The following is a 17,394-nucleotide window of genomic DNA, read 5'->3' as shown; positions in this document are numbered from 1 at the left end:
TAGCGTTGCAGAGGTTTTGTAGGTCCTCCCGGAAGTCTGCTCTAGGTTTGAATAGATCAGAGCTGGTTTAGTGAAGTAGTCTTGCTGACGAGCAAAATGTCTGGTGCTCTTCCAGTTTGATGTGTTTAGGTTGCTTTGGATGGTGGCTTTTCTGGGTTATTAGCCTAATCGCGTGGTATCTGGTGATTAGGGAATGACATCATTGCTGTAATTGCTTGTGTTGCGAAGATAATTTGTCGTTGATCAATTGCGCAATCATAAAGGAGATTTATTGTTGTCGGTCGTCACACTGTTGATGGCTATGGAATAGTCTCCCTTTTGGATTTGAATGGACCAAAGCTGATTAAATTTAGTTCATTGAGCGTTAATCCAATCCCCATTTCTCTGTCGGTTTTGTGGAGTAGTCTTATTGACTAGCAAAATGCCTGACTTATGTCCATCTTGCCTACAATTAAGTATGGCATCTTACTGTACTAGCTGCAGATTACATATTGGAGATTGTATTTATTTGATCTATTTTTTGTCATGGAACTTGCAAAATCATCTCTCTCTTCTTTTAGTTGTCTTAAGGTGACGAAGGTCGAGAGTTTATCACTGTAGAGCACTGTGGTGATGATTTTGTAGTAGAACTTGCTGAAACTATGCAAGACACTGAGGATTGAGATGATTAGCAAGCTGCAGAATCAGAAACTTTTGGAGTTTTGACTGATATGTTTGACCAAGATACCCCTAATGACGGCGAATGCAATGTTGTGCACGATATTAATATTATAGGAGATTCTCCCCAACCTGAGAAAAATCGGACTTTTTTTTTATGTGGATTCCTCTATTGACAGTGAAGACGAAGATGATATATTCGGTAGTAAATTGGGAAGGAAACCCACATGCTATATTACTGATCAAAGCAGTACTTAGAGCAATTCATCCACTCAACTTCTGGCCAGACAAATCTTTAGAATCCATGGGATGCTTGTGAAAACTGTGAATTTGTCTCACTCCTTTCTACCCCCACCAGTTTGAAGGGATTAAGAAAAAGAAAGAAAAGCAGGGTGGCTTGGCATCTTTTTTCCCACACCCAAAACTAATTTGGTGAATAGTTGTTAAGTTTGTGGCTCGAATTTTTTATTCATGGACCTAGATTTGGCTTGGGATTGGCCTGTGTAATTGCATGGACAAATACACGGCTTGAAGAATGTCTCGGTATTGTACAGGGTTGACCTTTTGGTGAAGCAACTGTGGACACCTGAAGAGGCCACAATAGTTACTGGGCAAACCTCGGGAGTCTGGCCACAATGGTCCAGTTGTTTAGGAGGTTGACAAAAAGTTGGCAGATATGGGCATGACTTTTTGTTCTTTTAACAATGATTATGCAACCCAAATATCTATTTATTTTTGTTGCTGAGGTATATTGGGGTCAACAAGGAAAATGAGAAGAATTTAGAATAGATTGTCTTGGTTTTTGATCGGGAGAAATCAGAGTGTCCTTCTCATAAAGCTCTTGGGAAACACTTTCCACTCATCTCATTCATTTTTTATTGACTCTTGCAACTGGGGTTTTGGTTAGTGAGAAATTGATTTATTACTTATTGTAATTCCCTCTTGGTCATTGTGAAACAACTCCTCCCGTTAACGTAGATGAAACTACTCATCCCCTTAAATTAGTGTGTCAACTGTTCTTTGCTCTTAAAAATATGTCTTTCCTTGATCATTTGCAGTTTGCTTGTAATTCTACTCCCAACAAAGGACCTTACGCAGGGTACCTGTACAAAAGGATTTAGTAAATTGAGGGCTTTCATTTGATCAAATGTATAGTAGACCCTCCTAACTTGCCAGTTATTTCCGCAATCTTTAAGATCTAAAATGACTTTATTAGAATTGTTTGGTCAATAAAAATGGTTGACTTTTGTTTTGGATGATGTAACAGTACCTATATTTTTCGAATATTACGAGAGTATAGTACATCATCCAAGTGTTCAACTTAGCATCTAGAATCTTTGATAGGAGTGTTTTGCAAAATGAAGGCTTGGGATTTCTTTGTGCACAATTTTCGTTTTCCATCAGTCTGTCAGAAACTATTTATGGTACTGAAGAGACTTATTTGTGTTGAAGGACTGTAAGAGCACTGTCACTCAAGCTTCGATATCATCGGTTTCAAATAAAAGACATTGCTTTCAGATTTCGACATGCAAACAAGGAACTCTGAGTTATGAGGAATTGCAAGCCTTGGATGACATATAATTGGCAAACGTTGTAATATTCAGAAACAAGGGCTTTTGAGCAATGCAGCATTAGGCTTGCAAAGCTTCTGTAGCCAAGCAAGATTGCTTCATTCTCATGCCCACTGGAGGTGATAAAAGTTTATGCTACCAGGTTAGTGAATGTTACTGTTATTTCATTTGTGCAATGATTATATGTAGAAATATGTGTGGAGACAATGTTTAGAGCACAAGCCCTATGCACTTCGCTCAATGGTTCCACCAATTAATTACTAGATAGATAGACCTGTCTATCAAAATTTAACCTTTAAAATGATCTTGTAATATGCTTTGTTAGCACTGTTGAGAAGTTTTTGCTTGAACTTAAGGAAGGAAATGTTTTCCAAATGGAAATTAAGTGATGGGAAGTGATTCAAGTACATAACCATTGGTTCCCATGCACGGGAAAAGAAGAAAATAAAGGACATTCTCTTTATGGTTCACCCATCATCTATTATATAATTTCTAGAATTTGAGGTTTGTGCTATGATTTTAGGACCTTCTAATTACTTACTGGAAAATTTATCTTGTTTTTGCATGTAAATGTTGTTATCAATTATAGTTCATGTCCAATTCAAAAGGGTTATTAAGTCAAAGAGGAATAAGTTTTCAAATTACTTGCACCAAATACAGATTGTAGATGTCTATATTTCCTATGCAGGTATGTGCCATGTCATCATCTCAACGGGGGGCAATCATTTCCCATAATTGTTTTGAAATCGATGTCATTTCATAGAAGATGGTTCTCGGTAGCATGCAAAATATTGGATTTACTGAATCACGAAGGAAGATATTAATCTAAATTTATTAAGTTGAATTATCCTGAAGTGTTTTCTGTTCAGTCTTGAATTAGTTGATACATGGTTCTAGCTGAGGTAATTATGAGACAAATAGTAACAACTGGTGCTTTCTGATCAGCTGAAGGTGAATAAAAGAGTAATTCCCTCATCCCTTCCTTTCTTCATGTTCTCTTATGATGTTTTTACCCTTCGTTTCAGCAGCCAGCAACTCTTAAACCAGGTGTCACTGTTGTTATATCTCCCCTACTATCTCTCATCCAGGATCAAATAATTACTCTAACCCTCAAGTATGGAACACCTGCTGCACAAGCAGCGGCTATCCTTCAAGGTTTAGCTCTCTCTCTCTCTCTCTCTCTCTCTCTCTCTCTCTCTCTCTCTCTCTCTCAAGATTGCCTCCTGAATTGTTTCCCAAAAACAACACATATCATTAAGCCCATATCATTACATTAGACAGGAGCTTACAAAGTTAAGGGAGGAACAAGCCCCAATTCCTTGAGATGGCCAATAATTGCACCTGCTATGCACGTGGGTGTGCTAAAATAGGCAAGTTGATTTAATTGGAATCGATAAAGCTTTATATTATCAAATTTTCAGTCATAGAGGGTGCTTTATATCATAAAGGGCTACTTGGGGTTTCGAAAAAAGGAATTTTCAGGTAGAAAGTACATTCACTCCTCCACTGAATATACAGAGACGATATAGAGATGAAATATCAATTATGGGTCCATTGTTTCCTCGTACTTGGACAGTTTTTGTTTGTCATTTTCGGCCATTATTTCTGTCTGAAGCGTCCCATGGATCCTTATTAACTTTGCATAACTTACGTGTGAGACGGTCATTATCTACCGTGAGATAACTTTAATTGTTGGAGATTGGAAATTCCTCAGCCGTTATTTATTTTATTGTACGGCAGAATAGTCATGCTTTATTCACTCTCATGAATGCAGCGATCTCAAGCGATCTAATCCCAGACTCGGGAGGCCAAAACACGGGCTGGGTATCCCCTGGCTAGACCGGCTTTAGGTTTTGTTAGTGGGCGTTCAGCTCGATCTTGGTTCATTTCGAGCCTCCCCACGGTTTTCGATATTCCCTCGTCGTATCTTCAATTAGGGGGTCCAATGATGTATCCTTATGTGTTTGAGGGTATGTTTTAGATTATATATACAAATTTATTGTTGCCCTTTTCATGAAAGTATATATGTTGAAACCTTTTAAGCAAATTTAATTTCATAAATTTATTATAAACCCACGTGGGCATGTGACTAGTTCCTTTTATATACCAAACATGGGATTGGAAATCAGAATGAAAATGAGTGTTAATTCATTCCAGGCTAACTCTCTTCAATCAAGCAACCCATTACTACTTGTTTTTATGGCAAATGATTGAACCGAATGAGATGACAAGGCCCTTGATCGTTGTATTGAGAAGAATTTACTGCAAGAGAAATAATTATAGATCTACATATAACTGACGGATCCATTTTATTAATGCACTATTTCCCTCCAGCTATTTAAGTTCTCTTCTCTAGATTGACTACAGCATCAAACAATTAGCAATATCAGACAATTTCCAACCCTTCCGTCCCCAATAGACCACCATGGCAACGCTTAAAGAACTTGTCCGCTTTGATGATCTTGTTGGTTGTCACCATCGCATTGCTTCCTAAGGCTACCTTCGCCACAACCAGAATCCCTGATTGTGCAAAGGGAATAACCTATGATTGCGGAGCTGGGTTCTTCCAAATCATAGTCCTTTACAACACCTTTGCAACCATCGATGAATGTTGTCACGAGCCCATGAAGGCAGGGAAGAACTGCCACAACCAATTCGTGGAGTCAATTGTCTCGAGCCACAAGCCAATCAGGGGACAATATCCGATATCTACAGGAGGGGCTATGAGACGTGGAGCAACTGCATCGCGGCTATTAGTCTTGTACCCCCTTCCGAGCCTACTCATTGAGAGCTATTCTTATTTTCACACTAAATGTGTAAGACAAAAGAGACGAAAGAATAAACCCAAATTTGGGTTTGCTGATATACCGGGAAACGCTAGATTTGTTAGAACTTTAGACATATAAATTTGGTAAACTTGGTTCCTTCTCAATAATGGAGACCTACTAATTGTTTAACTTTTTCTTCCACAAGTTGTTAATAAGTTATTTAATGAATCACGCTCAAATATCTGGTCTAAGGTTAACGAATCAATAGATGAGTTCATCAAATCTGGAAAACAAAAACCAAAAGATCTGGTCAAAGGTTTAATTAATTATCAATAAGCTCAATGAACCTAGAAAACCAAAGCCAACTTTTGTTGAGTGATATGCAGGAAAATTAAAAAGGAATTAGAAGGCACTATGGCCTAGATTTGTCAAAAGGAATAGACCCATTTCTTAACCCATATTTTATGGGCTGAGTTGCTATATAGGTCAATTGTATTTAATAAATGGGTTATTTTATAATTGTAGAGTCCAAAGTAATATAGGTGTTAAATGAGTTCGCATCTTACTTTGACCGAATTCACATCTATAACTCTTTTTGCGCTCTCACTCGATCTCATTATACTCACTTCGCACTCTCACATCAGTTTGAATATGAGATTTCCTAAATTAGTTTAAATATGAAAGTATTTTAACAATATAAGATGGGTCAAATATTGGCTGGGTATAGATCGAATCATGTGTGAATTACTAGATTTGTTTTGTATGGAAATAAGTGAAATGAGTCAATTTGAGAGTCCAATCATTTTTACTCAACCCAATCCATTTGTTTGACAGGTCTATTATGGCCTTATTTGTGGTCCCATATGGGATCAAAAGGGAAACTAACTTATAAAATAAATACCAACTCTTGAATTTTTACCATTTTGAATGTTGGAATCAACATTGTAAAATGAAAAAAAATAAAAATTCCAACGTGGTCTTACCATTCTTAATTCAAAGTCGTACTTATTTATAACTATTTATTTTCTTATTAACTATCAAACGAAAGTGGACAAGGTATTAATTACCAACGTGAGGTTGGTCCATGCCGATACAACGAGCGGTGTGTAAATGGGCCGGCTTGACTTGAGTCGATTATTGTCGGGTCATGTCGAAATATGTACTTTTCGTTCGAGGAAAAGGACATCCAACCGCTGGATGAACGACGGCTGATTTCTGTCTTCCTTTTTTTTTCATAGTCATTGGTCAAGTGATTTAAGATTTGATTTGTATGGCAAAAGTCCAAGGCTCGATTCTCTAGCATATTCTCGATCTCAAAATACCTTAATTAGTCGGTGAAGGTTTGGGTGTATTGTCAATCTCAAGTTTCACATTCACGTTGCTTGAGAATAAGGGAGATAGGCCCGACCGGCACAATTCGCAGCCTTAAATTGAACATCCTCTATGGGTTCAGCGCCAACTACCCTTTTGGCGAGCAATTATAATTTAAAAATAGGCCACATGGAATGATATGATTAATTAATTTTGATTTGGCACTCACCTATCCATTCGAAATTCTTTGCCTATAGCTGTACTATAGTTGTGATACTTTATCATAATATTATGAAGTGTTATAAATTGTATATTTCTGTTATTACATAATTTAAAGCTACGATCGATGTTTTTAAATCCATAGTGGTCAAAGAAGCAGTCTGGCCTCCAATACACGTGTAACGGGTTTGATCGTTGGATCAATTAGTTGGACAATCTATAAAAATAAAATGCACCATAAATTTAAATATGCCTATTTAGACCAACATTAATGCTTAAGTATAGGGAAAAGTACAAAAAAAAGTCCTAAATCTATTTTATTGATATAAATTAAGTTCTAGATATTTCAATTTGACCAATTTAGTCCGAAACATTTTTACATTGATACCAATTGAGTCTATTTAGCCAACCCAAGCCAAAATTTGCCAACGTAAACATGGGCAATCTTATGTGGTATGATTGGCACAAATATTAATAAATTTTATAATTTTTAAATATTTTTTCAGAATATTTTATTATTTTATTATTATTATTATTATTATTTTTCTTTTTCCTTACCCTTTGGTCGATGTCAGAAAGGTCATTGGCTAGCCATTGCCAACCACAAGCTAGTCTAAGGCCTCTGCACCCTCATTGGCCACTAGCAAGGGCGTCGGGCCCCCGCTTAGATCTCAACAAGGGTTAAACCCTCGCCTATTGGCCAATGAGGACCTCTACCCCTTGTCGGCCACCGGTGAGAATGCCTATTTTGTGCTGAGGCTCACTCTACCTTCATGTTTTCTCCGCTTGAGAATATGCGGTCGATGGGATTCAGGGATGAGGCTATGACAATTACAACAGTACATTGCTACCAAGACAGCTACATGTATACAACAATATTTGGATACACGTCAATCCGTGCAATGTCCTCCAACTTGAATTCTGTATTTCCAAGTCTTCTTCTTCTTCTTCTTCTTCTTCTTCTTTTTTGGGTCGAAGTATTTCCAACACTTGATTTGCTGTCAAAGGTTACAAGTTCGATTTCCCAATTTATCCGTGGTCTCCGAAAACATTATTTAGTCTGAAAGATAGATCAGAGTTCATGCGTATTACCGGTTTAAGCTACCCACTCAAATCATGATAGGGTAAGAGTTACGAAGTTCGCGCATTGGGCAGGAGGTGGCCGGGCAATGTTGCTGCCTTAAATTTAATTGTCTCGTGTGGAAAAATTTGTAGTTTGACTAGACCTGTCAAAATATGTCCGAAACCCATTTAATAACCCAAAATATACTTAAATGGCCATACTAAATTTCAGGGCCAACATGATGGGATTACAAAATAAAGAGGCTGAAAAATGTGGGTTGTAATGAACCCATTTACAGTCCACTCCCACTTGACTAGCAAACCCATTTATCTTTAAAACCCATTTGACACAAATTGAAAAGCAAAGTGCACCATTAATAAAATACAATTAAATTATAAAAAGTTCAAAATACTTAATATAAACCCTTTACATTTTGTTAATTGACTCGAACTTATCGGCCTCACTTTATCAACAAAAGGTTTCATTTATTTCATTGAAAATAAATAATTTGAAATATTATAAATAATTAATATTTAAAAAAAAAAAAAAATCGTTTGTGTCATCACTTCAAAAAATAAATGAATAATTTTTTTTTCACTTTATAAGGTTTCATTTATTTATTGAAATAAAATAATTTAGACATAAATATTTGTCATCACTTCAAAAAATAAATGAATATTTTTTTTTTACCGTTTATGAAAATATTTAGACATAAATATTTGAAGAAAACATTTTTCAATGACTAATTATTTCAATGAATGATTTTGAAGATTTTTTTTTTTAAATCACATTTTCTACAAAATAAATAGAGCCCAAGTCTCCAACCATATAAATAGAGCCCAAGGCCCACGCGCAACCATCTTCTTCTTGTTCAATTCTTCCCTTTACTCTCTACACTCAGCAACTCGCAACCTCCAGTCTTAAGACTCTCCATTCAGCCATGGATCTGTTTTGGTGCCGTGGCTCATATTTGGGCCCTCTCTCTACTCAGCTATTACAAATCGTCCAATTCAATAGAGGTGTCAAAACTAAACCGTATATCCGAATCGGGACCTGACCCGACCTAAAATTTTGGGGTCCTTTTGATTCGGATTTTGTTTATGTTCGAGGAAATGATTATAAAACGGGTAGTGTACAGGTTTCGGTTCGGTTCGTGTCAGCTTGTGGTCCAGTTGTCGGGTTTTATAACTTCTTTTCTGCATTACAGATTTAATCCCTCGTGCTCATATCTACTCGGCCTGGTTTCGCGTTTGATCAATGTAAAATTGATGTTCAAGATCCACAGCTAGAGAATGTTTTGTTGCACTTAGGTCTCTCATTCTTCTTCATCAGGTTTGCTAATTTTTGGATAGTCCGGATCCTCTGCTATTCTGTATCCACGCGTCAAACTTGTTCTCTCGCGTTCTCCTCCGTTCGTGTATATGCGTGATTTAGTCACAACACGTTCTTTGTCAAATTATCTTTGTCCATAACCTGACCCTCGAACTGCCTCATTGATTTGGTAAGCCTGTCCATGGAGCTATCCATTCTTCAAAAACAACAATATAAAGAGAAGATTGCTAAAAATGAATCCTGAGATGGGTCGGGCTAGGTATTTGCGTTGCAAATGAATGGGTTAATTTGGGTTCATCCATTTATTACCCGACCCAACTCACCCGTTTGACGGGCCTAAGTTTGACACGCTTAGCACCCTTTTGACGCTAGAGAGAGAGAATGTAGAAATAAGATTTTTTATTTTTTTTAATTGGGTTCTCACTTAACTATCTTTGCATTCATCTAGTATAGCTATTAGTGTACCAAATAACTGTATAGTGTTGTGACTTGTGTACTATATTATATATGTTTTAAAGCTACCGTAAATTTTCTTAAAGATGGAAAATCAAGGTAGGCGGAAAACCGGTTCCTTAGTCATTAAATGAAGACCACATATAAACATATATTAAGTATGCCTTTAGAGGAAAAAAAAAAAAGTATGCCTTTAGAGCAACGCTAGAGCTTAGCTTAGTGAAAAGGCAGTCTTGTAGTTCAAAGAGATGAAAGGTGTTCTATTGATGATATCTCATCCATCAAGCTTTGTGTACAAGCTCTATCCATCAACATCATCCCATAAAGAAAACTCTTAAATTTGGTATTAACCCTTAATCCACACCGCAAACCCAAGAATCTGGGACAATCCAAGGCTTGAATGTGGCTATGGTGAATTGAATTGCTTCGTGTGTCAATTGCAAACAGTCCAATCTCATTAATAGCATTGGTGGTTTTTATAAGTTTCCCCTTCTCAGGATTCACTATCGATGGAATTCAAGAAGAATACGTTCTACACAAGTTACCTGCATCATATAAAGATATACATCGATCCATATAAGGTCCTCAACTCAATTTTGTGTTTCCTTATATAGCTAGAGATTGTTTGCATTAAGTATGTATATTAAAGGCGTATGATAATCATTCTATTTCTATTCTAAAATTATTTTTCTATTCTAGATTTGTTTCTGAAACATAAATCTATTTGATAAAATTATTTCATTTTTCTATTTCTAAAATAGATTTCTACTCTAGAAATAAATTTGAAACAAAAATCAGAAATAAAAATTTCTTTACTTTTATATTTCTAGAATAGAAATGAGAAATATAAACTTTTTCTATCATTTGTCCTCGCTACTAGTTGGTTGTCCATCTATCGCCGTCGATCGTTGTTTGCCGTGCATTGCTGCCACTACTCGCCATCGGTCGCCCATCACCATTGCCACCCGCCACCCGCCATTGCTGTAGCCACCTGTTGCCCGCCTGCCGCTGCCGTCGCCAACCACCACCAAAATGGAGAAATTTTTTGTCATTATGAAGCGTATTTTTGCTAAAAAAACTTATTCAATAATAGAAATAGAAATAGAAAAATCTGCTTCTCTTTTATAAATCAATTTCTGACTAGAATAGTTATCATTCACGCCATAATTTTCGGCATCACAGCCATTGGAAAAGTGAAATTTACTTAAAACCTATAAAGCAGTTGTGCATTTCCTTAGTCAAAGAAGAAGATCATTGCTTTTTTTTTTCTTCTGCTTCTCCGTTTGACAAAACGTTGCCTAATTTTTCATCATTAGTGCTGAGGAAGCATTCCCCTAAAAGCAACGAATGAGTTTGAAGATCAATATGGTGGGCAAAGGAAAAGAGGAACCGGAGGATGTGATATCTTTCTTCTGGACTCTTTCCCTCGCAAAAGTCTGATACGTTTTCATAAGCTTTCAACTTCGTAATCATACTGCTACATTTTTCGGTCGCAATTGACGTGACTATCGATTGGGATCCTCCCAAATTAGACGGCAGCTTTACCATTTGAAAGTACCCCTCGAATGACCCAAATTCTCATTTGTCAAAAGAATTTTCACTAAGATAATCCGGCCTCGTAAAATCCTAGCTCTCGCCCACATCCCTTCTCTCTCACCGCCGCTTCCGGTCACCGCCGGCCTATGATCACGCCCCGTCGCATGTCTCCTTTCACCGCATTGCTCATCGCCTGTCGACTCCTATCCCCTTGGCATGGTGATGATCTCTGCCTCCCTCTCTCTCTCTCTTCGAGAACGCAACTCAGATTCAGGCTCAGCGGACGTCCGAGCCTGTATTAGACTCGCAAAGAGAAAGGGTGGGGTATCGGGACCAGGCTCGATGGGGCGTGGCCGGACCCAGACCGGCAGTGAAGGCAGGGCGAGAGAAAGTAGCCTATTTAGTGGTAGGCAGGCAGTGGCATGAGGTGTATGAGCACTCCCACTACGAGTACCTCCCAAAAAGCTATCTTTCATTCTCGGGCAATAAAAAAAATAATTGACTGGTTACGTGCATAAAGCCATAGCCTTAAGTTACGTTCTAAGCATGTCTCTACTCTAAGCAAAAACCTAACTTTAAGAGGACGAGATAAGAAAAAATTGCACTACTGAATCTACGGGACAAATTTTTGAATTTTCGCATGCATTCTTCTTTAGCCCTCCCAATCCATGATTGGCCAAATTGTACTTGTAGTTGTACATGTTCGAGTCGTGTCTCATCAAATAAGATGATGTCTTATAAATCGTTATTGCACATAACATGATAGATGTAGTTAGGTATGCATCAACTTTAAATCTACTAGTTCTCCACAATTTTCTTTTTTGAATTATCAAAATGAGATTTAATGGAAAATGAAAAATTGTATAAATTGTACTATAAAAAGATACCCATATGTGTGCAGCGCAGTTGATTGAAATCTCTCTTTTAATGAAGAAGGTTAAGGGTTCAAAATCCTGCATTATTAGCGATTAAAGCGAGGGACCTTGATAATGGGATGTTGAGCCAGTTTCCCCCGTGGTATATAATTGCTATTGGGCCTCTACCGTGAAGGTCTGTGAGACCCCAAATCAGAGTAAGCCGACAATAACATATTTCGATAGATAATTTTTTATTTATTAAAAATATTATTTTTATTATTTCAATTAAATTAAAATTAAAAATGCGCGAAAATTCGATTCGATCCAATCTAGTCCAATTTCGGTTTGGTATACGGATGCACTCGGATCACGTACGTACCTCAATGAGCAACTTCGTAAACTCCACCATCTCTTATTTCTTCACAGAGTAAAAACCCAAAAAAAGTAACCAAAAAAATTTCACGCATTCCCAAAGATACTCTCCGTCACATCAGTCGCATCACGCTTTACCACTTTTCTTGACGTCACCCTTTTATCAAGATAAGGAAATTTGCAGGCGCAGGAAAAAAGTAACCAGTTGAAGCTTCATCTGAAAAGACGAGGATGCCCCCCTGGGCAGGTCCCCGTTCCGTTGCCGTGAAGTTCTTGACTAAAAAAGCCAACGTCAAAATTCGGTTCTAATCCCAACCGTCTCTTTCGCAGTAGAAACCGAAGTAGTTTATTATTAATTTTTTAAATAGTCGAGCTTTGAAAGAGATAATATGGTCCATGAAGTGGAGCGACACTAGTGGTCGCGCCCTTCAATTTTCTTCTAGAATCAGTTTGAATACACTTAAATACATATATATATTTTGAGATAGATTTTTTCGCACGAAATGAAGACTCGATAAATGTCCCAGTCTTTAAGGTCAATTATTATGGCAGAAGGACTGGAATTTTGAATCATTTGGTGAAGAAAATAAGTACAGATGCGAAAATTGCGGGTGTTTATGCGTAAAAAAATAAATGAATTTTAGACATCTTTTTGTTAGAGAAAATGACTCGATAAAAGTCATAATATTTACTGGGGAATTATTTTGGAAGAATTTAATCCAAAGATTCAAATTATTCAACGTCGGTAACAAATGCATACATAAAAAAACGTTGTGAGTTTTGGAAGCCAATAAATTCATGCCTAAAAGGTAAACGTTCAATTGGGAAATTACTTGCACAATTCAACATGACCCTCTTTTTCTTTTTCGAGCCATCTATTCCTAGTTTGTTTCATGTAAAAAAATTATAAAACATTTTCAAATGAATGATTAATTATATCCCTTACAAAAAGGTAGTGGATGAGAAATTATTTCACTATTAATAATAATTTATGTCTAAATAGCTTTATAAATGATAAAAGATATATTCCATTCGTTCATTTTTATAAATGATATAAGCACTCATTTTCTTAAAAATTTTCAAATTGTAGGATTTTGGTAAAACAATCGCACCCTGACTTAAAATTATTGTATATACAGCCTGCTAAATGAATGAACGTAAAAGTATTTTAATCATTTGTGGTAATGTTCATACTTTAATTATTATCAATGATGCAAATATTTTTTATTAATTAATCTAAATTAATAAATCTAAGTAATTACTTTTATTAAGATATTTTTAAAATTATTTATTTTTCGAGAAATAAAAAGAAGTCTCAATCCCATTCAAACAATCTTATTCCAATTTCCCGAGAGCAAGGCAACAACAAGTACATGGGACGAAAGGTCCAATGCTTCCCTCGTTGAATCCCGCGTCTCATCCGATGGGGGAGCCTCAAATGTAGGCCACGCCCATAAATTCGATCGTACCCCAAGGGTATTCTGGTCAATTCGCGCCCGAGATATCGATGGCTGAGCGGTTGCTACAAAGCCCTTCCCCTTAAATAAAATTTAAAAAAAAAAAAAAAAAAAAAAAAAAGCCCTTCCCCCTTGTGTCACAACAACGAGTCACGAGCACTCCCGCCGGTGGGCCCCACCCCCCCACCCCCCCCCGGCAACCGGAAACGGGCCGAATATCTTTCTTCATCATTTTTTTTAAAAAATAAAGAAATCAAAAAAGAAACGCGTTACGAGGTGGGGGCCACAGTTTCGAAATTTGGCACCATCCGATGGATCCCCCCTCCCCCCATGACGTGGCGCGAGGGCAAGCGGGCCACAAAAGCGAAACTCGCTCCACCACTCGACGCGTGCCCCGGACTCCAGCCCCATCCGCTCGGTTGCCACGTAGGACGCTCATGTGGGCCCCACACCGGGCCCACCCTCCTACTCCCTGGTGCCTATAAATTCCCACGGGGGGCGAGCTTCGTTCCGACTTCCTCCCTCCCTCACTCACTCGCCTTCCTGCCATAGCCGAGCACGGTGCAGAGCCCCCCACTCTCTCTCTCTCTTCCTAGGCTCTCCAGCTTGTCGTCGTCGCCGGAGAATGATCCGGCGCCGGTGAAACCAGCCTCTGTCGGCGGGAGAAGGACTCGGAGGCAGTCGGCGGACACGATTGCGTGCGCTCTCCGTGACGTTGATTGAGTGCGCCTGACGGCGACGGTGAGTGAATCGAGGTTTTTGGCTTGGTTGAGTTCGCAAGTTATCCTCGCTGCCCCCTCGCGATCGGCGCCGCAAGCGCCGCGGCGCTAGCGATCGCGACCTGATCGCGTCTGTTTCGGATCTTTTTTTGCCCCCTTGTTGTTAGGTGGAAAATCTCTGGGAATTTTTGGTTTGGTTTGGTTTGGATTGTGATGGTTGGTGCTGATCTCGGCTTGAAGGTGGATTTCAATGGCGCGATCGATGCTTAGATCGGCGTTGAGAGGAATAATCGGAGAGTGAAGTGAGGTCTGTTTGTGCTCCCTTGATCACGAGTCCATGCCGTTTTCGATGAAAATCCAGCCAATCGATTGTCACGTGGACGAGGCGATCGGACTCGGGCCGGTGAAGCCGGTCGTGAAGTCACGGCTCAAGCGGCTCTTCGAGCGCCAGTTCACCAGCGTGTTGAAGAGCTCGACGACGATCGAGAAGGGGTGCGGCGAAGGCGGTGCGCCGATCGATAAGGACGGCTTTAATGCCGAGCCAGCTGAATTCGAGCCGAGCTCTCTGTGCCTGACGAAGATGGTCCAGAATTTCATAGAGGAGAGTAACGAGAAGCAGCCGTCTCCCGCCGTGAGGTGCGGACGCCACCGCTGCAACTGCTTCAACGGGAGCGGGACCGACAGCTCGGAGGAAGAGGAATCTGAGTTTCCTGGCGGAGGAGGCAGAGGTCATTGGGGCGACTTCCATGGCGAAGCGTGTCAGACACTCAAGGTATGATCAGTCGTCGAACGATCACTTTCATGTCTATCGTCTTCTTTATGCATGTGCTCCGCTAACTTTTAGAGATTGCACATGCAGAGTTTGGTGATGTGTGCGACGCTCTGCGAGAGGAATTTGCTAGCGGACAGTGCCAGGATTGTGGAGAAGCAGAAAATGTCCAAGTGCGAGGACGAGAGCGTCCTGAAGATTGTGTCGGACGAACTGTTGGCTCTGGGCTACGACGCCTGTGTGTGCAAGTCTCGCTGGGAGAAGTCTGCATCTTTCCCTGCCGGTAGGAGCTCTCTGTTCCATTCCATTTTATCTCACTAGTGGTTTATATTTTACATAGCGATTGAAATCCTGGGTCTCGCTTGGTGAAAATTACATGCATCTGTTGCTGGTTTCGTCCATGCTTTGGTAAAGGACCAGGAGTAGAATGTCTAAGACGAATTTTTAGTCTTTAGCAGCGACTGATCACTTTTTGATTATGGGTTTTTCCGGTCCGTCTTTCATTGTTTGCTGCGAGATTTGTATGGTGAATTTGTGTAGTTCGTTCATTGATTATTGGGCTTGTAGGCAGGGAAATATCCGCCTGGGATCTTGCTTTGGCCGGAATAAATCACTCTATATTACAAATACATACCAGTTACCGTAACAACAGTTTCTTGCCCACCCGTCTCGACACCTTGTATAGTCGAAGCTAAGAACAAAATACATGTTTGTGATGTTCAGGCGAATACGAGTACATAGACGTGATCATCAAAGGCGAGAGGCTCATAGTCGACATTGATTTCCGGTCGGAATTCGAGATTGCTCGGCCAACAAAGACATACAAGTCCGTCCTCCATGCCCTGCCCAACATCTTTGTCGGCAAGCCCGAACGCCTTGGCAAAATCATAGCCATCGTATCAGAGGCGGCAAAACAGAGCTTGAAGAGCAGGGGAATGCACATCCCTCCATGGAGGAAAGCAGAGTACATCGAGGCCAAGTGGTTCGCACCTCACGCGAGGTCCACACTCCCGACCCCCTCGAAGGGCGCGCAGCATCGCCTCCTCGAGCGAGAGGAGCAGTCCCCAGGTGGGTCGGGGTCCTTCGGAGAGAGCATCCGGCTGAGTTGCTCCACCGACGGCTCGGAGCTCGACTACACCTTGTCCCTGCCGACCGGGTCCTCCGAGGCGGACGAGGGGATGGCGAGAAGCAAGGCGATAGCAACCGCGAAGCTTAGGAATTCGCAGGCTGGTGTAGAGATTGTGAGTGGATTGGCTTCAGTAATAGAGGACTAAAGAAGCCTTTAGTAAAGTGTGAGGTTTTTTTTTTTTTTTTTTGGGATTGCGTGGTGAGGCTCCTACCTTTTTTGGGAGCTTCCCCTTTACCTTCTTTCTTCGTTTCTTTCTTTTTCCGGATGCGATGCCTATGAGGAGGATCGTATATTTGCAGATCCCGTATGGCTTTTTCCTATCCTAACCTCTTCCGATGAACCCTTCTATTGTTTTTTTGGCTTCGTGCAAGGGTCGACGGAAGAGTGACAAGACAGTTTGTAATAGTAGCTTCTGCTCAGTCGCTGCATGCTATTGAATGAAAAGACTTGGTGTTTCTAGTTCGCCAGCATACTCGTTTTTCCGTCGCTGGGATTTCGCATTTGGATTTGATATGTCTCGTTGATTCTTAGGCTCCGTTTCATTTTTATTTATTTTAAAATTGAACGTGTTCTTCTTTGTGAAAAATGATCGGCTTTGGCGGCCCACACGTGTTGACAAGTGGTGAATGTTTGCTACAACCGTCGGCCTTTGCACGGCGGCAGATGCGGCAACTCGTCGTCGTCAGGCGTTCCCCCATCACCGCACTTTTAGACTTTTTGATCACGGAGGTGGGCATGGTTTTTTGTCCTTTTTCTAATCTGCCTAGAAAAGCACGGAAAGGAGGAGGAGAAGGTGGTGCACGATAAATTAAAAAACAATACTAAGAATGAAATTATTATTTTTATTCTTCTTGTTGTTGTTTCTTGCAATTCTCTTACTACTGACGGTGAAAATGGTATATGTCAAGAACTAAACTAATAAGAACAAAAATTAAATATAATAATTTTACAAGTCTTTTTCCTCGTTACCTTGATAACGTAATATTCTCGTGTGCTGATAATATAATATTCTTGTGTTTTAACAAAGCACTATATTTTCATTGTTTTGACAAAGCACGACACGATATGGTCAAAACATCAATTGGGTACGATGAAATATGAAACAAGACAATATATGAAACGACGAAATATGAAACAAGAGAATAGAATACTTTGTAGAAGCTCCATATGGGCATTGACGA

At 39.6% G+C, this 17,394-nt stretch overlaps 1 protein-coding gene across 2 annotated transcripts; it reads left to right on the top strand.

The window, feature by feature from the left end:
* The first annotated feature begins 14,116 nt into the window (after positions 1–14,116).
* Positions 14,117–16,683, top strand: LOC104427313. Of its 2 annotated transcripts, none has more exons than XM_018868169.2 (4): positions 14,117–14,337; positions 14,556–15,087; positions 15,175–15,367; positions 15,808–16,683. In XM_018868169.2, the coding sequence occupies exons 2-4, from the start codon at positions 14,653–14,655 to the stop codon at positions 16,356–16,358; spliced, it is 1,179 nt and encodes a 392-aa protein (XP_018723714.2). In that variant the 5' UTR covers positions 14,117–14,337; positions 14,556–14,652; the 3' UTR covers positions 16,359–16,683. The 2 variants fall into 2 exon arrangements, with proteins under 2 accessions (XP_018723714.2, XP_010038733.2); XM_010040431.3 differs by having other exon boundaries at positions 14,483–15,087.
* Positions 16,684–17,394: the final 711 nt, after the last annotated feature.

The sequence above is a fragment of the Eucalyptus grandis genome, chromosome 2 (assembly GCF_016545825.1).
Source record: "Eucalyptus grandis isolate ANBG69807.140 chromosome 2, ASM1654582v1, whole genome shotgun sequence".
Taxonomy (NCBI): Eukaryota; Viridiplantae; Streptophyta; class Magnoliopsida; order Myrtales; family Myrtaceae; genus Eucalyptus; species Eucalyptus grandis.
The sequence above is the reverse complement of the archived record's forward strand: the minus strand, read 5'-3'. Positions and strand labels throughout refer to the sequence as shown.

Coding starts and splice junctions, on each gene's coding strand:
- LOC104427313 (XM_018868169.2), top strand. CDS start 14,653: ATGCCGTTTTCGATGAAAATCCAGCCAATCGATTGTCACGTGGACGAG. Junction 15,088..15,174: donor AAGCGTGTCAGACACTCAAG/GTATGATCAGTC, acceptor TTGCACATGCAG/AGTTTGGTGATGTGTGCGAC. Junction 15,368..15,807: donor GTCTGCATCTTTCCCTGCCG/GTAGGAGCTCTC, acceptor TGTGATGTTCAG/GCGAATACGAGTACATAGAC.